The 22,914-nt window shown below is 42.4% G+C and overlaps 2 protein-coding genes across 5 annotated transcripts in view; one reads left to right on the forward strand and one right to left on the reverse strand.

The window, feature by feature from the left end:
* fancm (FA complementation group M) overlaps positions 1–22,914 on the reverse strand; it is a 76,239-nt gene that overhangs the window by 50,499 nt on the left and 2,826 nt on the right. The window lies entirely within an intron of this gene.
* soul3 (heme-binding protein soul3) lies at positions 1,083–22,032 on the forward strand. The gene is made up of 5 exons (XM_055864235.1): positions 1,083–1,702; positions 10,107–10,201; positions 15,662–15,803; positions 15,911–16,094; positions 16,632–22,032. Exons 1-5 carry the CDS (start codon positions 1,450–1,452, stop codon positions 16,801–16,803), a joined length of 846 nt encoding a protein of 281 aa, XP_055720210.1. The 5' UTR covers positions 1,083–1,449; the 3' UTR covers positions 16,804–22,032.

Raw genomic sequence — 22,914 nt, forward strand, 5'->3', positions numbered from 1 at the left:
GGGAGGATGGCGAGTACTGGAACCCACAACACTGACAGCTCGTGTTCCTATACAGTGGCATCATGAAGTCATTCAAATTCTGTGGAAGGAAAGAGAAGATAAGCGGAGTGGGCGGGGAACGCTGAGTGAAGCGAGCGAGGGCCTGGGAGCTGAACAGGGACTAACGTTGGGGAAAGCGGAATTTTATGCAAATCTTCTGCGATATCGCGGCGTGAGTGACCAATCGAAGCTCGCCATAACTTTCAGCCCCTACTGGATTGGCTGACATGGGCTGTTGATACCTAGCTCTACCTAGGTTGCTTGCTAGCACCCCCATGAGGGCGAAGCTAGCATAGCTAGCCGAGTGCCACTAGTACAGTCCATCTTGGCCGTGAGGCTTACAGAGCAAACTCGGTGAAGGAGCTCTCTCCTCATTGGCTGAGCGAGTGTGGAGTTAGGTGACGCGGGAGCCAATCGAGTGGCCTTTCTTTGTAGCTATTAATTTACGGGCCAATACACTGCTGCATGTCTACAATGGATGCCGGTGCAAAGGATTTGGGTCATGGCCCAAGTTAGATGAGATAATTATCACCGCAGGTGAAAACGGTTAAGAGGTCAACAGGCTTCACTTGACTATAAATAAACTTGTTTTTTGGGATTGCAGCCCTTCTTTAGGGCCAAGTTACCCCAGATGAGCACTGACTGACCAACTGGTTTTGAGTGTGCCCCATGTATCACATCACAGAGCAGAGGATTATATAAAATGTCCTCATGTCAGCATATTCTCTATTACTCTTTAATAACCCTGTCCCTTCCCATCTCCCCTACTCAATGGACTCAAGATAATTAATTCACGATATGCATTTCTGGCCAAAGATGTGCGAGAGAAACAATTCTCCCAGTTACTGAAAACAAACACCATCCCACTCTGATTTATGTGAAAAACAACATTTGCACCTAATTTACTGTCTACCCGATTTAAAACAATAGCAATTGTTAATGACAAAGGGAAAGCAGAACGTCTGAATTCAGGCAAAGTTGTTCAGGTGAATGAACTTCAGCATTTATCACGTCTTGCAGTAGGAGTGGCCAGGTGTCATGTGGTGTCCCATCATCTATACACGTCAAGATAGGTTCAACAGCATATGGAAAGCAGCGCGTTATGACAGGCAAGGTATTTGTCTTGCAGTCTTCGACGATTAATAACGTCAGTAGAATACGTTTGAAATGGTTTCTGTAAATAGAATATAGGTTGCACAGCTGTGTAAATAAAACGAGCGCGTCAAGACTTGAGCAAAAATGGCCCTGAAGTTTTCCTAAATCGGATTTAACCTGGATCAGAATTTGCCGCATCGGATTGTGACTGGAACGCGCTCGGATCTACCGCCAAAAGCTGTCTTTCTTTAGACCCAACAGTACACATTTGCTTTGAAATACATTTATTTAAAGTATTTTTTCCAAGAGTGGAGAATGCATCCTGGCAATTGTCGTATGAATGGAGGTGGTGGACTCGATGCTATCGGTGGTGGAGACCGCAGCGAATCCGTATTTGGGACGATCACGCTAGAGGATCTGGAATCTTTTTCGGAAGACCAGCTGTCAGATTCGGGCAATGGAAGTCTGGAAGAGGAGAGTGAGACGATGGAGGACGAAGGGCAGCAAGACCGATTGCTGCGCTACTGGCAGGACGCTGCTCGGGGACACCAAGTCGAAGTGCCTCGAGGTAAAGCATTTGGGATTTAGAGCTGTACAGTTCGAATTTAGAAAGTAGTGGATTTTGTATGGGCAATGCTGTATGGACAGTATAAACAAAACTGTTGACACTGTTTATTGTGACAACAATAAATGTGCAAAGTTGGCTACTTTTGTTTTTATTTTGTGTTTCATCGATTGACCTAGTTCTGCGTGAGAGATCAGCCGCAAATTCGAACTCGAACTATTCCTGTAGTCGACGTCATCATGAACACACACAAATGAACGCTACTTTTTTTTCACAAATAGACATACAGTGATCATCATTAAACTCTTAAACCATTGTCGACGTCGTTTAAACTCTCGGTCAATGTTGACGGCTGTCAAAACAGTGCATTGTGGGTAACGTGCTGTGTCTCAGCCAAGAAACGGGATACATTGTATCAGCGCTCAAGACAATGTATACATTCACACAAGCGGTACTATTGTCACTAGGCTAGTTAAGGAACACTGAAAAGTATTAAACACGTATAATGTACTTGAGCTACATGAAATCCTAGGCTGTGAATAATGCCATGTGTGAAAATGAGGGGCTAGCCTAGAAAAATGAGTGATTGTAGCAAGTAACATGACGGATGTCACTTAAAGCCCCTAATCCTTTTGCCCATCATGGCCAGTAAAGGCGCTTTTAAAATGATTAACAAACCCCGATCCAACAGATTACCACTCTGCAAGCCATTTTGGCAGGCATCCCCATGCCAATGACATTTTAAGAAATGCATCTGTTAAGAAATCGTTTTCCTAACATAAATCTTGAAGATGGAAAAATGGTCTGGTCAGTGGAAAAACGAAATGGAAAAATAGTTAAATTTCAATAAAACTGTATTCATCCCTGAGGGACAATAATTGCTGTGCATAGGAGGAGAGGGAAATAGGGCCTTACAGGGGTCAGTGAATTTTCAGGTCAACCCCCCTCATTCAATATTTACCTTTAGGTTGTAATGTTAACATCAGTGGGGAGTATTCGTTTGTGGGGATGACAGACATGGATAGTTTTGATAAAAGAAAATTCCACTTTTTTAAAAAAAATTACAGAACCTCTGACTCTTTGAATACCCCTGCTGTAAACAAATGCCAAATGAAATGTGGTAATTAGAATACTAACTGAAAGTATTAACAATTTAAATATTGAACATACTCTTTCAGCAAAGAAAAAACATATTGACAGCAATGTTTCAGGCCCTGAAAATGGCGTCACTTTTTCAGAACCTACCTCTCAGAAAAATTAAAGCCAGAATACAGTAATGGCTGAAAAATGGGCCGAATTTGGCCGGTGGATGGTTTTACCCATGTTTTGAGCCCAAAGATATGTTTTTATTAGCGTTGGACATAAACAAAACACCTGAAAATCAGCTCCAAGTGATTTTTATTTAAGACATCTGTTCAAGTATTCCCATGCATAATAGAAAGAAACATGTGATCGTATACAAATGTAAGCAAGGTTTGAAATTGTTTTTGTCAAACATATGTTTGGTCTTCTTGAGGTCAATTTGCCATCTACAAATTTGTAATTATGTTCCTGCCGCCCGACTATCCTCTCAAGAAAATAAAAATCGGCCCGTGGCTGAATCTAGTTGATGATCCCTGCCATATAGCCTACAAAAAACCCCAGGTTGAAAAGACACTGTTCTGTTCTGGAGAATGTGAATATTTTGTCCTGAATTTAACACCCCTGCAAGGTTAACATGAGGCAACAACACTGAGTGACTCAATTCCCCCTGCAGATTGCAGCAGTCTGCATGTACAGTAAAACAAAGGATAGGCCGCCTATTGCACACAGAAGCCAGTACTGCGACGCTGTACTGAGACCAGATTTGTACCCAGAACTGCTTATATTTCTGAAAGGAAACTGAGCAAAATTGTGCCTGACCTACTAGGTCGTCTGGAATGCAGACTGGGTTTGCAGCAGGCAGCTAGCAGCAAAATTACAGAAGGCTGACGGGGTACACACAGACTGGGCTGTCTATGCTGCTGTCCCCAGAGTAAAGTCAAAACCTCTGAACCTAAATAGTACTACCGCTGTTCAATCTACATTCTAGGTATCCCCTCCACTACAGTCCAGTTGGGCACATGCCAAAGTCAAGCCAAAACCTCTGAGCATGACTAGTATCGCTGGTGTTTTAACTCGATTCTAGCAATTCAATCCTGCAGTCTGGGGTTGTGTTCCGTAGGACACACTACCAAAACATTATTGGACATATCCACAGCCCCTCTGTGTTTTGAGTTGGTTTCCTCAAATGTATTGCCTAATGAACACAAGTAGGGCTGCGCGATATCAAATTAATTAGATGAATTCTAATGTATGTTTTGGCGCTATATTCCAAATGCCTATATTGTAAGAATACTTTTTTTTTTATGAGCGTTTATGTCCACTTGTCGTCTTTTTGGTCTCATCTCCTTTGCGTCTTCTGTGCAATAGCTTGTAGGCTGTGTACCTTCCAATTCTCACACACACACTTACAGATGAGAGATCACGTTTTCCTCTCTGACAAGCGGATTGAACTCGCTATTTGCATTTGAGGTTTGGTCCAACAGAAAATCGGTCATATGGAAACAAACACATTGAGACATTTTACTGTAATAAAGAATTCAACCTTTAACACCCTTTTTATGTTTCAACTCCTCAAATTGTGAGTAGAACAAACACTACTAAAACTAGTATGAATGACCATAGATTCTGGAAAATATATGCTTGGTTTGTCTCGTGCGGTTCCGCCAGCAGCATTTTAGCCGAAGACTGTTATTCTAGCTGTCTAGTCTGTTTTATAGATGATCGATAATAACACAATTATATAAGGAATTGGCAACTGTCATTCTGAGAAAGGCAGGCCACTTGATTTCACATCTGAAGAAAGTGGACAAGCATGCTTTTCAAACGGTTGGAGACAGAAGGGTGTGTTCATAACAGTTCAACTGTTCTACCTTGTTAGCAAAAACATCCAAGTTGGCTAAACTTGAAATATAAAAAGATTAGCTGGCTACTCACTAGCACGTGTTTGAGACCTGTGTCTATTTTCTAATGCCTGCTATAAGAAGTTAGCCATTATTATTGAATGTGCATTATGCATGGTTCTGGTTAAATTTGTAATTTTTCATAGGCTTATGTTTAGCCTTCAACTATAAAACCCACTCATTTAATTATTCTATGTATAATTTCACAAGCTCTGAATTCATTAGATTATTGCTGACTGTCAAATGCAGTGTATTTGACCTTTAAATTGTACAAGAAAGCTTATTTAGGGAAACACTACATGACAAAGTATTGAACATCTCATTCCAAAATCGTGGGCATTAATATGGAGTTGGTCCCCCCTTTGCTGCTATAACAGCCTCCACTCTTCTGGGAAGGCTTTCCACTAGATGTTGGAACATTGCTTCAGGGACTTGCTTACATTCAGCCACACGCATTAGTGAGGTCGGGCACTGATGTAGGGCGATTAGGCCTGGTACGCAGTCGGCGTTCCAATTTATCCTGAAGGTGTTCGATGGGGTTGAGGTCAGGGCTCTGTGTAGGCCAGTCAAGTTCTTCCACACTGATCTCAACAAACCATTTTCTTTATGGCCCTTGCTTGGTGCATGGGGGCATTGTTATGCTGAAACAGGAAAGGGCTTTCCCCCAAACTGTTGCCACAAAGTTGGAAGCACAGAATCGTCTAGAATGTCATTGTATGCTGTAGGGTTAAGATTTCCCTTCACTGCAACTAAGGCGCCTATCCCGAACCATGAAAAACAGCCCGAGATCATTATTCCTCTGCCACCAAACTTTACACTTGGCCTATGCATTGGGGCAAATAGCGTACTCCTGGCATCCGCCAAACCCAGATTTGTCCGTCGTGCTGCCAGATGGTGAAGCGTAATACAACGCGTTTCCACTGCTCCAGAGTCCAATGGCGGCAAGCTTTACACCACTCCAGCCGACATGGTATTGCACATGGTGATCTTAGGCTTGTGGTGCGGCTGTTCGGCCATGGAAACCCATTTTATGAAGCTCCCGACTAACAGTTCTTGTGCTGACGTTGCTTCCAGAGGCAGTTAGGAACTCAGTAGTGAGTGTTGCAACCCACCACTTCAGTACTCGGTGGTCTCGTTCTGTGAGCTTGTGTGGCCTACCACTTCGCTGCTGAGCCATTGTTGCTCCTAGACATTTCCACTTCACAATAACAGCACTTACAGTTGACCGGGGCAGCCCTATCAGAGCAGAAATTTGATTAACTGACTTGATGGAAAGGTGGCATCCTATGACGGTGCCACGTTGAATGTTACTGAAGTTCTTCAGTAAGGTCATTCTGTCAATGTTTGTCTATGGAGATTGCATGGCATTGTGCTCAATTTCATACAACTGTCAGCTGTGGCTAAAATAGCCAAATCCACTCATTTGAAGGGGTGTCTACATAATTGTGTATTGTGAAATGCCCATAAGTTAAAAAAATACCTCTAGATATGATTATTAGGCCATATCGCCCAGCCCTAAACACAACCCAGGTTGAAGTAGGCTAGTGTCAAAGCCACAGGTTAGAAATAAACGCCCTTTTGTTTGGATGTGTAGGCTGCTGAACATTGAGTGATGAGGTTATGGTATGCTGCTTACAGAGTTCCAGTTAGGCTGGGACTCCCGCCTGTTCCTTCTCTCCTCTGACTCACTAACTGGAGACTTAGCATGGAGCCGCCGTTGCGGCATTAAAGGCTTAACAGATGAGATATAGCCTAGCCTGCTCTGGTTAAGGGAAAGCTTGGGCTATTAAATCCGGTCCTGAAATACGGTGGCTTACAAAGTTGTACAGTAAACCTCTGCCCTACGCGCTCTTGGGCTTTGAATGGTGCTCAAAAAGGTGTTCAGTCTATTTATTAAGATCTTCCTGTCTGTGTCCATTGTAATACCGCCGTAGTAAAACACAGACAGGCGACACGTTGGTTTGCGCAACACTCGGTGCAGCCGTTCTATTGAAGAAGGCGTTTCTGAACTGTACATAGAAAGGTCAATAAGCACATTTCCACGAATAAAGATTAGGCTACACTGTACTATAGCCTAGCGCTCATGTGAACAATACCCCCTTCATACACTAGAGGTCATCTGTGATCGAGAGCTCTTTCACACTATTGGGCTGCAGTCAGTTAGGCTTATGGTTACAAAACAGAGCTCACAGGTGGATTATTACGCTAGTCTAGAAGAACATTTGGTTTTGTAATCAGTTAGCACACTATGTATTCATTCAGATCTCATTTTACAATGAATGTTCTCTACCCTGACACTTGTTTAAACCATGTCTGATGGAATTACCACATTTTCTAAAATCGCAATTGCGATATAAGGCCCCCCCCAAAAAAATAGCAATTAGATATTTGTTCCGGCTCGTGTACAGTATTTGGTCAAATACGGTATATAGGGCCCAGCCCTATTCTCTCATGTTAGTAGGCACTGGGCATGATTGTAATCCATGACCAGCCCTCTAGACTTTATGACCAACATTATCCTATTTACACTTTGTAGACAATTTTTACACTAGAATTAATGTTTCTGACTCATGTCGGCAGGTAGCCTAGCAGTTAAGAGTGTTGGGCCGGTTCGAATTCCCGAGCCGACTAGGCGAAAATTCTGTCTGTGCCCTTGAGCAAGGCACTTAACCCTAATTGCTCCTATATGTCAGCAGGTAGCCTAGTGGTTAAAACGTTGGGCCAGTAACCAAAAGGTTGCTAGATCGAATCCCCGAGCTGACTGGGTAAAAATCTGTCGTTCTGCCCCCAAACAAGGAAGTTAACCCACTGTTCCTAGGCTGTCATTGTAAATAAGAATTTGTTCCTAGTTAGTTTCATGTGTGGCTTTGTATCGGCTAATGGCTCCATTGCCATTTCAACACATTAGGTCTACAATTTATCAGCGAGCAGATGGTCAGTAGATGACTAAGATGGCGGGGTGATGTGCATGATCATACATGGGTGACGCATTATGACGGTCTGCTAATATTTTTGGGAAGGAGGGTCATTGTTTCTTTAAAGGTTAATTGCCCCTTAGAACCAACTTCTCTGGTTTAAAACAGCACAAGGGCATCTTTTACTTGTCATTTAGCAGATGCTCTTATCCAGAGCAACTTATTTTTATTTGACCTTTATTTCAATATTTTGCTGTGCGACATGGAGTAAATCCTATATCAAATGACTTTTTAGTAGTTGTAAGGCTTTGCTGTACCATTATTTCCCAGAGCACAGATTTATTAGCGCCACGCTTGCACCATTAATACAGCAAACTGCCGGTTTCCAACCCAAACCGTTCAAAAGATCTGACCCATATTACCGGCGTAATGGTTCTTCCTCTGTCATGGGGAATTAGAAAATAATCTACTTCTATACAAATGTTGATCAGTACAATAAAAAGTGCTATACACTTTTTGCTATACATCATTTTTCATTAGGAAGTTTACTTGCACTCGTTAGCATTCTCTATGGGATTGTACATGTACTTGTTAGCATTGCTAACCTTCGGATTCCAGAGGCTGTCGGGTATGAAATTAGTGCCCCTTGTGTTCAGTGCCGGTATTACAAAACATCCCGGGATGGCACAAGGTCGGTATGAAGGTATGACAATCTGGATACTGCCCAAGCCTACTGTAGACTATAGGCCAGGGGTTCCCAAACTTTTTTGACCCACGACCCCAATTTGATATCTGAAAATTCTCACGACCCCAACCATGTGAAAACTAATGTAATTAACAACCAATGTTTACTTTTTGATTTGGGGTAAGGGCCAACAATTGAAAAACTAACAGTATTTCTGATTGTCTTCTCAACTCACCATCACATACTTTTAAATGTGGGGCTGTGACAGTCAATTGTAGGTACCAAACTGCTCGTTCAAGCTTGAGGCAAGCAGTCATTACTCATGTTGGAAACGTACTGATGCTGTTTTGTGTTATAAACATGCACAGCCAAGAGGCATGGTTCACTTTTGAAAGACTCTCTCCAATCAGAATTCTTCCCTCTGATCTGAATCCACTGACTCAGTCAATCTGTAGAATGTTTTTGTATTTCCCCTGCATGCTTGTGTTCAGTTGACCAAATATGTGTTACATAGGCAAGGAGACATTTTATTACAAAGAACGTCAAGTCTTTTAAAAAAAATAGGATTTTTTTTTTTTTTTTTAAATCCATTGTAAAAGACAACAGTTCCTTTCTTAATGTCAAAATCTTTTTAACAATCCCCCTCGATAACCACCAAGCCTCGGTGTGAAACATTGTCATGCTCTGATCCCATATCTCCACATAGTTTTACGAACAGAAGTGCGTGCAGCGGATGTGGTTTGATGTAGTTTATAAATCGAAGATAGTCGCCAGTTGCTCTCGGTGTATCATGCAATGCGTCCATATGGCAGAGGGAGACATCTTCGTAACTAGAGTGCAGAGGCCTGCCCGCCGTAGATGGCGCACCATTTGTGCAAAAGCTCACCATTTCGATCCCATAGGATCTGTTTTCGTCAATATAGCCACGTAGCACACTGAACATCCTGTGCCTTTTTATGCTTGGGAATCGTGAGACAGAACAATGTTCACATGGATAGCATCCCCCGACATGTATAGCAAACAAAAGAAAGTCAATCCACGGGCATCTTGGCCGTCACAGCTAACGTCCATTTGGAGTGCATAAGCTGGGGAGTTTGAGTCCGAGTTCTCTTGATTGCTAGCAATAGCATAAATTCTTTAACAGTGTCACGACAAAAGGTATTTGAGTTTCCTGTGCCTCTGCACATTGTTTTTCACCATATCAATTGCGGCCGGTAATATCAAAGTCTCCGCAATAGTGGGTGGTTTTATAGCATAACGGGGCCTAGCCATTCACCTTGGGAATGATTCAAGTGCAACAGTCAAGTGATCTAATTTTATCTTTCAAATTTGAATAATTTATTAGATTAAGGTTAACCACATAAGATTGTCTCTCAAAATTATGTATATTTTTTTCCCTTCAGGATTTTGGAAATTCTCCCACGACCCCATTTTTATATCAGGCGACCCCTAGTTTGGGAACGGCGACTATAGTCTATAGACTGCAATAGGAAACCAATACTTCTTGTACTAGCTACAGTCATGCCATAGGGGTCTATATATTTCAGCACCTTGGCCTTTGCCTCAACTAGTTTGACTTCTATTAGGCAGGTTGGCAGACAACGTTTTTCTGAAACTGTGGAGCCCAAATCCGGATCGGAAATGTAAGAGTTTTGTTAGTAGCACTACAGCATTGTCATTAAGCATACAGCTTAACTTCACATGTGTTGTACTTGAAGGTAGGGTTGCAAAACTCCCCACTCTTTCCCCATAACATGTGACGGTCCCCTACTTGACGCAACTCGATAAAAATTAACCAAGTCTGTTTTTATCTCCAAAAACAGACATGGCCGAGCCCATCCAGCAGATCACCAGCAACAACAACGGACAACACGACCGGGAGCATGTGCCCTTCACCCTCATCGCTCATAAGGAGAAGGCAAGTCCATCATCTGACAAATTCACCAACGAACAATATCTACTCTGCCAGCCAACCAATAAGACTCTGTAAAACGTGTGGTCCTGTTTGGCTGCAGGGATCACACGTACCAAAAATGTATGTTACACTAAGTCTGCTAATTTATAAAATGTTTTATTATTGGACAATTCACACTAAATTCTAGGCAATTGTCACATGCTTTGCAGAAAACAGGTGTACACTAACAGTGAAATGCTTACTTACAGGTAAATGTCCAACAATGAAGAGTTAAAGAGAAGGTCCAAAATAGTGACACTGAGGAATACAGCAAATGTGTAAAAAAATAAATATGGCTATATATAAGGAGTAGAAAATAAGTTACACACAGGCAGTATTAGTACCAAGTTGATGTGCAGGGATACAAGCTAATTGAGGTAGCTATGTACTGTACATTTACAATATCAGTCAAAAGTTTGGACACCTACTTATTCAAGGGTTTTTATTATTTGTTTTACCATTTTATACATTGTAGAATACTAGTAAAGACATCAACTATGAAATAACACATGGAATCATGTAGTAACAAAGTGTTAAACAAATTAAAATATATTTTGAGATTCTTCAAAGTAGCCACCCTTTGCCTTTGACAGCTTTGCACACTCTCTCAACCAGGAATGCTTTTCCAACAGTCTTGAAGGAGTTCCCACATATGCTGAGCACTTGTTGGCTGCATTTCCTTCACTCTGCGGTCCAACTCATCCCAAACCATATCAATTGGGTTGAGGCCGGTTCATCTGTGGAGGCCGGGTCATCTGATCCATCCCTCTCGGTCAAATATCCCTTACACAGCCTTGTGGTGTGTTTTTGGTTATTGTCCTGTTGAAAAAAATGTTAGTCCCACTAAGCCCAAAACAGATGGGGTGGTGTATTGCTGCGGTAGCCATGCTGGTTAAGTGTGCCTTGAATTCAAAATGACTCAGACAGTACCACCAGCAAAGCATCCCCACACCACCTCCTCCAAGATTCACGGTGGGAACCACACTTGCGGAGATCATCCATTCACCTACTCTGTGAGACGGAAAGACAGTGGTTGGAACCAATAATCCAAAATTTGGACTTGGACCAAAATTTGGACTTGGACCAAAGGACAGATTTCCTAATGGCTATTGCTCATGTTTCTTGGCACAGGGAAGTCTCTTCTTATTGGTGTCCTTTAGTAGTGGTTTCTTTGCAGCAATTCGACCACAAAGGCCTGATTAACTACTGAACTTATCCTCTGCAGCAGAGGTAACTCTGGGTCTTCCTTTCCTGTGGCGGTTCTCATGAGAGCCACTTTCATCATAGCGCTTGATGGTTTTTGCGACTGTACTTGAAGAAATAGTTCGTCTTTACTATCATTCTACAACGCAGAAAATAGTAAAAATAAAGAAACCCTGGAATGAGTAGGTGTGTCAACTTTTGACTGGTACTGTAGGTAGGGGTAAAGTGACTAGGCAACAGGATAGACAATAAGTAGCAGCAGTATGTGTGTGGAGTAAGTATACAAGCACACTTTCAATTTGGGTTCTCCTACAGTAGGTTTGCATCAGTTGAAATGCAAACATCCTTCAAGGAACAGTGTGTTCTAGGCCATTTTCCCCAAACCTATAAAAGGACATTTCACAACATCTCCAGCATCACCCAAACATCAAGATGTGAAAATTGCACTTTTCTAGGTTTTGTAGTAAGTGTTTCCAATGACATCGGTGTGTTTTTTTAACCAATTATGAGTAGGCATTAGGCAAGATATACTTTTTTACTACAGAACATAAATGTGCCATTCACATATGTTGGGGTGGTGTTATAGATGATGAATATGAAGTAGAAAAATTGTGGAATGAGTTCATGCCTGCTAAATCCAAATATGTTCCTAATACTTTCCACCACCAAGGGGTCACCAATCAATCAGTCAGTCCAGTCAATAGCTAAAGATTACCCAAGCCTTAAAAAAAAAAAATTGCCAAGACCACACATACTTGACCTCGTATAGTACAGCTGTGGAACGAGGTCATATTCAGCTTTCAAGGATGGAGGTACACACACGCATACATACATACACACCCTTCAAATTAGTGGATTCGGCTATTTCAGCCACTCCCGTTGCTGACCGGTGAATAAAATTGAGCACAGCCATGCAATCTCCATAGACAAACATTGGCAGTAGAATGGCCTTACTGAAGAGCTCAGTGACTTTCAATGTGGCACTTCATAGAATGCCAGCTTTCCAACAAGTCAGTTCATCAAATTTCTGCCCTGCTAGAGCTTCCCCGGTCAACTAAGTGGAGCAAAAACGGCTCAGCCGCAAAGTGGTAGGCCCCACAAGCTCACAGAAGCGGGACCGCTGAAGCGCGTAAAAATCTGTCCTCAGTTGCAACACTTACTACCGAGTTCCAAACTGCCTCTCGAAGCAATATCAGCACAATAACTGTTCGTCGGGAAATCCATGAAATGGGTCTCCATGGCTGAGCAGCCGCACACAAGCCTAAGATGCAATGCCAAGTATCGGCTGGAGTGGTGTAAAGCTCGCCGCCATTGGACTCTGGAGCAATGGAAACGCGCTCTCTGGAGTGTTGAATCACACGTCACCATCTGGCAGTCCCGACGGACGCATCTGGGTTTGGAGGATGCCAGGAGAAAGCTACATGCCCCAATGCATAGTGCCAATTGTAAAGTTTGGTGGAGGTGGAATAATGGTCTGGGGTTGTTTTTCATGGTTCGGGCTAGGCCCCTTACTTCCAGTGAAATTAAATGTTAACGCTACAGCATGCAATGACAAGACAATTCTGTGCTTCCAACTTTGTGGCAACAGTTTGGGGAAGGTCCTTTCCTGTTTTAGCATGACAATGCCCCCTTGCGCAAAGCGAGGTCCATACAGAAATTGTCGATCTAAAGCATAAAACAATCCCCATAACAACCCGTCAGTTTAAGCTAGAGATCTTTTTTTTCTTTTCATTGGATGAGTCTCAATCCACCATGTGCGATGGAGGCAGTTTGCATGTTTAAAAAAAAAAAATACACTGTGTACAAAACATTAATGATCACCTTCCTAAGACTAGGCTATTCTGAGGGTTACTCAAACTTGTCGAGCCATGTTGACTCCAACGCTTCCCACAGTTGTCAAGTTGGCAGATGTCCTTTGGTGGACCATTCTTGATACACACGGGAAACTGTTGAGTGTGAAAACCCCAGCAGCTTTGCAGTTCTTGACACTCAAACCAGTGCGCCTGGCACCTACCACCATGCCCCGTTAAAAGGCACTTCAATATTTTGTCTTGCCCATTCACCCTCTGAATGGCACACATACACAATCCATTTCTCAATTGTCTCAAGGCTTAAAAATCTTTCTTTAACCCGTCTAATTGAAGTGGATTTAACAAGGGACATTCACCTGGTCAGTCTCATGGAAAGAGCATGTTAATGTTTTGTCCACTCAATTTTTTTACCTTATTATGGAGGCATGTCCAGAAGCTTTTTTCTGAAATCTGGAGCCATAGTCATTATGCGCAATTCTATAGAAAGAGAAATAATATCCAGTGCATTGGGAAAGTATTCGGACCCCTTGACCTTTTCCACATTACAGCCTTATTCTAAAATGGATTAAATAAACATTTCCTCCATCTACACACAAAACCCCATAATGACAAAGCGAAAACAGTTTGCTTTTTATATATATATATTCATACGCTTTGCTATGAGACTCGAAATTGAGATCAGGTGCATCCTGTTTCCATTTGTGATTATTATGGATCCCCATTAGCTGCTGCCAAGGCAGCAGCTACTCTTCCTGGGGTCCAGAAAAATTAAGTCAGTTTATACAATTTTTGCCCTCAGACACCTACTCCACCACTACCACATATCTACAGTACTAAATCCGTGTGGGTGTGTGTGCATGCATGTGTCTGTGCCAATGTTTGTGTTGCTTCACAGTCCATTGATCAGAGATGTTTATACATCTTTGGAGTCCACCTGTGGTAAATTCAATTGATTGGACATGATTTGGAAAGGCACACACCAGTCTATATAAGGTCCCACAGTTGACAGTGCATGTCAGTAAAATCCAAGCCATGAGGTCAAAAGGAATTGTCCGTAGAGCTCCGAGACAGGATTGTGTCGAGGCACAGATCTGGGGAAGGGTACAAAAACATTTCTGCAGCATTGAAGGTCCCCAAGAAAACAGTGGCCTCCATCATTCTTAAATTAAAGAAGTTTGGAACCACCAAGACTCTTCCTAGAGCTGGCCGCCCGGCCAAACTGAGCAACCGGGGTAGAAGGGCCTTGGTCAGGGATGTGACCAAGATCCCGATGGTCACTCTGACAGACCTCCAAAGTTCCTCTTTGGAGATGGGAGAATCTTCCATTAGGACAACCATCTCTGCAGCACTCCACCAATCAGGCCTTTATGGTAGAGTGGCCATAGTGAAGCCACTACTCAGAAAAAGCAACATGACAGCTGCTTGGAGTTTGCCAAAAGGCACCTAAAGGACTCAGACCATGAGAAACAAGATTCAACTCTTCGGCCTGAATGCCAAGCGTCACATCTGGAGGAAACCTGGCACCATCCCTATGGTGAAGAATGGTGGTGGCGGCATCATGCTGTGGGGATATTTTTCAGCAGCAGGGACTGGGAGACTAGTCAGATTTGAGGGAAAGATTAATGGAGCAAAGTAGAAATCCTTGATTAAAAACCTGCTCCAAAGTGCTCAGGACCTCAGACTGGGGAGAAAGCTCACCTTCCAACAGGACAATGACTAAGCACACAGCCAAGACAACGCAGAACTGGCTACGGGACAAGTCTCTGAATGTCCTTGAGTGGCCCAGCCAGAGACGGACTTGAACCCGATCGAACATCTGTGTTGAGACCTGAAAATAGCTGTGCAGCCAACCTGCCATCCAACCTGACAGAGCTTGAGGATCTGCGAAGAATGGGAGGAACTCCCCAAATACAGGTGTGCCAAGAAGACTCGAGGCTGTAATCGCTGCCAAAGGTGCTTCAACAAAGTACTGAGTAAATGCTAACATTTCTAAAAACCTGTTTTTGCTTTGTCATTATGGGCAGGGGACAATTTAATCAATTTTAGAATAAGGCTGTAACACAACAATGTGGAAAGTCAAGGGTTCAGAATACTTTCTGAATGTTAGCACCTTTGGCAGCGATTACAGCCTCGAGTCATCTTGGCACACCTGTATTTGGGGAGTTTCTCACATTCTTCTCTGCGGAACCTCTCAAGCTCTGTCAGAATGGAAGGGGGAAATGTCGCTGCGCAGCTATATTCATGCCTCGGATGTTCGATCGGGTTCAAGTCTGTCTCTGGCTGGGCCACTCGAGTGGTTGTGGATGGGTTATTAGCAATTGCGGGCCGGTGAACAAACCGCTGATCCGCGCATCATTAATAGTGACCCAGCCAAATGCATGAGCCTGAGCCTTTGTGTCCGTCTATACAGTGTGGGGACGTGCTTTATGAGAAGAGACACTATGAGAAGGCCCACTGGGCGTGCATCACGGTTCACGAGGACACCTACGAGCAGAGCATCTGTTACGGTTTCATGAAGCTCATGAGATACATCTGCCAGCAGAACTCCTCAGGTGAGTCCAAAGCCTTTACAGTAGTCAGTGAGTCTTTGTTCTTCGAACGTCATCCTTGTTTCGCCAAATCTACTGCAGACTCTTGGTTGTTCATGTCCTGTCCTTAGGTACCTATCTGGGTTTGACCATCCCTATCCTGACGGTGATCCGCACGGACGAGAACCACTCGGTCTTGTCTAGTGACGTCACTGTGGCCTACTACCTGCCCACAGAATACCAAGCCCAGCCACCCCAGCCTTCTGACACTGAAATAAGCATTGAGGAATGGCCTGCCACTATTGTATACACAAGGTAAGAGTTTGCGATTATGTTGTGCTGCCTGATATATTTTATGACAATACAATATGGAAGTAGATACGTTAATGTCAAATTGTAATCATTACTGGAGCCACTTTGTCAGTTTGCGGCATGAACAAGTTCAGTTTCTAACAAGCTGTTTAGGCCTGCAGTTAGCTTACTGGGAATCTCGGAACCAAATCTCATGTAACTAGCTAGCTACTCTATTGGACACAAACATTTGTTAAGTCAGTCACAAGAGAGACTAACTAGCTAAAGTTATTTACATTATTTCAGTCAAATCAGCCACCACCCCAACACTTTTTGCTAGACATCATATGGTTGCATCATGCTTCCAAATATGACAAAGTGGCTGCAGTCGTGTTTCCATTTAGCCTATTGTGACATTCACTTTCATGGCATATTGTATTGGACAATCTCATTGGATTTTATACAGCAGAATGAGTAGGGAGGTTAAAATACCTTAAACGCACAGCTCCATTACTTGAATCAAATCTCATTAGGTTCCTATGTGCCCCTTTCTCGCTCCAGGACCTTCGCTGGTGCTACGAACGAGGTGACCATCATCAACGAGATCCGCACCATGGCGGAAGTGCTCGACTCCCCCGCCATTTGCGTGAATGGCTCATTCATTGTCGCCGGCTACACAAACCCCGCGGCGGTAAACCGACAGAACGAGATTTGGTTCCTGGAGCAGCCTTGAGGGCCAGCCTAACCTTGACCTCTCCTCCTGAACTTGACCCACCCAACACCCCGTCCTTATCTGACCCTACCGATTCACCCCTAATGGAAACCCCTTCCCATTTTAGAGAGAGAAGAGACTTTGGGACTTTGCTGAAAAAAGGTTATCACCAGTTCTGTGCAAGGCTGCATCATTTGGGTCCATTGATCCTCTAGAGTCTAAACCTGGAAGAGGAGGGTGGGGGTTCTACTAAGCTAACATATGGAATTGTTTTAAGATGGTCATACAAAGGATCACTTAGATATTCGATTTTAGGACCCAAAAATATGAAATTATTTGATGAAACATTGAATTTGGCCTTACTGCTATTAGCCCATAAACACATTGAATTACAGATTCATACAAGGAAAAACATAGTAAAACATCAACTGGAAGTTTGTTTTGAAGTGTCTGTCTTATATCTGAGATCAGGAAACGGGTTATATTTTGACACATTTAACCCCTTTTTTAGGCACTAAACTACTTCCATACACACGTGTACAAAACATTATGGACACCTTCCTAATATTGAGTTGAACCCCGCAGTTTGCCCTCAAATGCCTCAAATGCCTCGGAACACGGACTCTACAAGGTGTCATGGTGTCGAAAGCGTTCCACAGGGATGCTGGCCCATGTTGACTCCAATGCTTCCCACAGTTGTGCCAAGTTGGCAGATGTCCTTTGGGTGGTGGACCATTATTGATACACACAGGAAACTGTTGAGCGTGAAAAACACAGCAGGTTGTAGTTCCTGACACAAACCGGTGTGCCTGGCACCTACTACTATACCACTCTCAAAGGCACAAATCTTTTTGTCTTGCCCATTCAACCTCAAATGGCACACATACACAATCCCAGTGGTGAAAAAAGTACCCAATTGTCATACGAGTAAAAGTAAAGATACCTTAATCGAAAAGGACTCAAGTAAATGTGAGTCACTCAGTAAAATCTTAAGTCTAAAAGTATTTGGTTTTAAATATCAAAAGTAGAATGTAATTGCTAAAATATGCTTAAGTATCAAAAGTTAAAGTATAAATCATTTCAAATTCCTTATATTAAGCAAACCAGACGGCACCATTTGTATTACTGATGAATAGCCAGGGTCACGCCCCAACAATTTATAAATGAAGCATGTGTTTAGTGAGTCCACCATATCAGAGGCAGTAGGGATGACCAGCGATGTTCTCTTGATAAGTGTGGGAATTGGACCATTTTCCTGTTCTGCTAAGCATTCAAAATGTAACGAGTACTTTTGGGTGTCAGGGAAAATGTATGGAGTAAAAAGTACATTATTTTCTTACGGAATGTAGTGAAGTAAAATTTGTCAAATATGAATAGTAATGTACAGATAGCCCAAACAAAAAAAACTTAAGTAGTACTTTCAAGTATTTTTACTTAAGTACCTAACACCACTCCACAATCCATGTCTCAAGGCTTAAATCCTTCTTTAACCTGTCTCCTCCCCTTCATCTACACTAATCGAAGTGGATTTAACAAGTGACATCAATAAGGGATCATAGCTTTCACCTAGATTCACTTGGTCAGTCTGTCATGGAAAGAGCAGGTGTCCTTACATGTGTTGTACACTCAGTGTATGCTATATTTAACTTGCATTCATTTTGAGCGCAAAAATCACCGACGTGTTGGAGTCTCACCTTAGAGGGGTCATAGTTTGTAGGCCAAACACTAGACCGTGAGAAGAACGATTTTTCGGGATGTCTCATGATCTGACAAACACCTCTGTGGCGCTGCTGCCACTTTTCACCGCAGCTGCGGAAGGCCGAATTTGGCGGATGCGGTGGATTGAGACGCAGCCCAAGCAAAAGGATATTTCTAACGTAATTTTTATGTTTTTTTTTTAAGCTAATTAGATTTGTGGGGCCGCAGAAACTGACTCAAGGGTTAGCACCTTTTTTGATAGGCCAACTACTGATGTTACTCTGCACCTCTGTTTTCTCCTCACATAGTCTTGACCTCCTCCTAAAGGTGAGGAGCCAAGTGACGTTTACTTGATATTTTGTGGAAAGTGGGTGGATATCTAATTCTTGCACCAGTCACTGTAAACCTCAAAGAACTTGAATCTTTACCAAGCAATTAACAATCCTGAACGATGACACCTATTCCAGTCAGAGTTAGGTGGGGGGGGGGACCTAATTGCAATCTTCACCATGATAACTACCAACTTTAGACAATTTAATGCGATAGGAGGGTGGATTTATTAGCAATAAATAAGTGTATGTAAAGCAGGCCATTTTATTTCTGTCAAGGAAACACTGGAGATGCAACATAACGACATATAGACAAACACAGATCTATATAAACATGTATTGAATCGGCCAACAGTCAATGTATAAACACTAGGGTTGTGCGGTATCCAGATTTTCATATCGTCATACAGTCCTTCTCTCATCCCAGGATTTAGAGTATTACCGCCTTAGTACACAAGGGGGCACTAAAACAATGCCCATTGTGCGTCTATTACCAGAAGGCTAACAAAATTAGCACAAACTAAAAGCGAATTTCAATAGCAGCTGCTAGCTAAATATGCTAACGAGCGCAAAGACAAGCAATCCAGCATCAAAGTTAAACAAGTATAGGTAGTAGCTACCGAATGTCTTTTTGTCAGTTTGGACATTTACGAGCAAATGTGAACGAGAGACATTGTGCAAATGAACAATGTTTTGAAGCATGCTTGTCATAAGGGAGTGGTATGTGTACAGCGGTGTCTATGTGGAGTCGCTAGGGCAACGGGTCTGCCTGCTTCGCTCGGATAAATAGGCGGCAGGAGTAGACTGACCGAGAAGGTAAAAAAAAATAAACGCAAGGAAATCAAGATACCCATCCAAAGCTCTTTGACTTCTCAAACACGGCAGAAAGCTAGCACTATACGATACCCTGCCCATTCACTTACTTAGCTAACTAACAAGACAAACCAAATGCCCAGCTGGACTCACAAGCACTAGCTTTATCCCATTGTGCTACTTACAAACAAAAATGATTAGCTCAACTGTTCTGGGGAACTACGGTAAAGCTTCATAATGTGACAGGTGAAATGAAGAACACAATCTGCTTTATCTCCTAACATATTGCACAAGTTGACTGCAGGTATTAACTTAAAAGATATAAATATACAATAAATAGTTTTGACAGTATTGAAAAACAATCGTGGCTTTTTCCAAATACCCCGCTATACCGCCAAAGCACTGCGAGAAAGAGAAGGAGAAAAAAAAGCATTACTACAAACCAAAATCACTGACCTTTGCTGTATGACAATCAAGCATGCTATCTGCCGCATACTACATTTCTCTATGATCAGAGTCAACGCATTCCTCATTCTTAAAGCCGGGGTTTCTTCTGCCATTAATCCTTGGGCGGGCTGCCTAAATGTTTTTTCCGGTTGCCTAAGTCCAAACAGTGAAAAATATTATTTGGGGGGGGGATAACTTTTTGGGCGATGGAAAAATGATTTCAGTATAAACTTAAACTACTAAAACTAGATAATGGACCTATATATTTTTTTATTTTTGCGAACTAACAATCACCTAAAGGAAATAAAAATGTAAACTATTAATTTAGCAGTATAGATTTAGTTTTAGAGCATAATAACACATTAGCCATGGCAAAATGCATAGCACTGTAGGAAATTAGCTTTTAAAAAAGGTAGACTCAGCTAAATGACAATGCCACAAGCAGCAGCGCAAATATCGCTCTCACAGTCATACACAGTATCTGCACATGTGCACGGGTTCGCTTCACTCTTACAACGTGGGCGCCACGGAACCAAAAGAACGGAAATGTACCCACTATGCTGTTTACTTTCTGCATCTACGTCATATCACTAAGTCTACCTTTAAAACTGCAAAATTCTCTCAGCGGCATGGCAAAATGTAGAATTGCAAGAAATGTGCTTTAAACTGCAACATTTCTCAGCTGCATGGCAAAATGTGTAGAATTGCCAGAAATCAGCTTAAATGCAAAAAAAAAATCTGCTAGATGGGGGGGGGGGGGGCTCAAATTCTCTGAAATTCAGCCACACCGACAGCCTGACCGGTCCCCTGCCATGCCTACCACCTAAGCCTCTTTTTGATACAGAAAAACCCTGCTTAAAGACAAGCTGTTCAAACTACAGTACAATATTACGTATTTCTGTCTCTTTACATACTGTTCCAATCCAGACATTGCTTTGTGTCAATGTTGGTGCAAGTTACCTGCCACTGCTGATGAGAAACAAGTAACATTGAAAAGAGAGGAAAAGCATAGAGCAACCTATCGTATACACGCACTGATGTGCTTTGTATTTTTATTCTAAGAAAAGTTCATTGTTTTTTAGTTCACCACATTATCTATACCCAATTTAACGAAAATCCATGAACTCAAAATACGATTTTTAGGAGGTATTTTCTATCTTCACAAATATTTTGTCATAAAACCAATGACTAAGTGGATTGATTTAACGTCTAAGTGATCATCTGTATCATCTATTTTGTTGACTCAACAATACATAGATCGGTCATTCTTGTTTTAGAGGAGAATTAGGCCTATACTGCTTAACACCGGACTATATAGTAAAGTAGCTGTGATGACGCTAGTCACAGACAGTACTGTACGTCAGTACCTTGCCAAATCATCACTGTGTGAAGACTTGTTCAGAAGATCATCTTTCTCATTGCCCAGTGTGGGTTAATGGCCATTCATAACCATTATTTCACCACATTCAGCAGCATGTAAACAGGATCTCAATCACTTCAAATCGCCAAGTCCAGTCTAAATGTAGTTCTGAGAAATCGTCGGCCCCATAATTTTATGATCAGCATAGTGATATAACACGCACCTTTTAACCAAGTTGTTCCAGGGGTGGTTATTAGGCTAACTGTTTGGCCTTTGCAGCTTTTTACACTAAGCTTGTTGTTTTGCTGGCCGGAATCAGATGATGTAGACACCAAGTAGGATATAATGTTAACGAGCCTAATGTGCACAGAATTGGAACATGCTTAAAGATTTGAACTCCATGTCTAACAGACTGGTCATTTGGGAACATCCAGTTGGAGTGGATACAATTTGGAGGGTTTTGCCATTTTTTCCCCCCTGTGATTTGTAAAAGTGTTCTGTACAGTAAACATTTTTGAGGAAGTGCAACGATGAGAGCTGTGGATTTATTGATTGTTTTGTTAAAGAAACCAAACATTAAGAAATAAAAAATGGTATTAAGTCTTCGCTGTGTGATTTCAGCCATGATGGTGAGAATGGATATTTCCCAATAATAACCTAGACTACCAGTATACAAAAAAAGCTTGATTAGTCATGTTCAGACACACGGAAGCAGATCCACAGCTGTAAAGTTTAGTTTCAAACCTATCTGGCACCAGTGAGCATGGAAATGGCACCATGCTGAAGGCTATTCAAAACCTGAAGGTGAGATGGGGGCATATGAGGTTACTAAGCCCCAGCTTAGTGCCTGAGGGAGCAGGAAATCTCCAGAGGGAACATCTGACATGTCTGCCAAATTACTCAATTCACACCCAAAATACATAACCTACAAAAGAGGGAATGGGAACAAATATTCTTTCACATGACAAGGGAATAATTGTGGGCTCAATTACTTGTGTGAAACACAATCCCTCACAAGCGGGAACCATGCACAATATATCATGGAGCCTCAAGTAGGCTCAGGCAGTTACATTGATATTATGCAATGAGGCGCCCAGGGAGTAGGCAAACCTACTACGGTTAGTCGATGTTGAGAGCAACTAGTCTAGACCATGAAGGCAATGCTTGCTGAGGCAAACCTACTTTGAGTTAGTCAATGTTGAGGCCATGTCATCTTGTCTAGACCATAAACCATGAGAGTAACTTTGGAAATTGAGCACATCAGACAAGAGGTGCACCACACGAGTCCAGTCTCCTCCTCGCCAGAGGCTGTCTGGAATGCTGGATCATGGGGAGCACCTTGACAGGTGACAGTGATTGAGGTTGGAGGTACAGTGCTGGAGGAGTAGCTGGTGGATTGGCCCTTTGCTCTACAGCCACAACATTCTACCACTCCAGCCAATTGAGACCAATTAGTCTGAAATGGGCACAACAGTACATTGACGA

Source organism: Salvelinus fontinalis, chromosome 16 (assembly GCF_029448725.1).
Source record: "Salvelinus fontinalis isolate EN_2023a chromosome 16, ASM2944872v1, whole genome shotgun sequence".
Lineage (NCBI taxonomy): Eukaryota > Metazoa > Chordata > Actinopteri > Salmoniformes > Salmonidae > Salvelinus > Salvelinus fontinalis.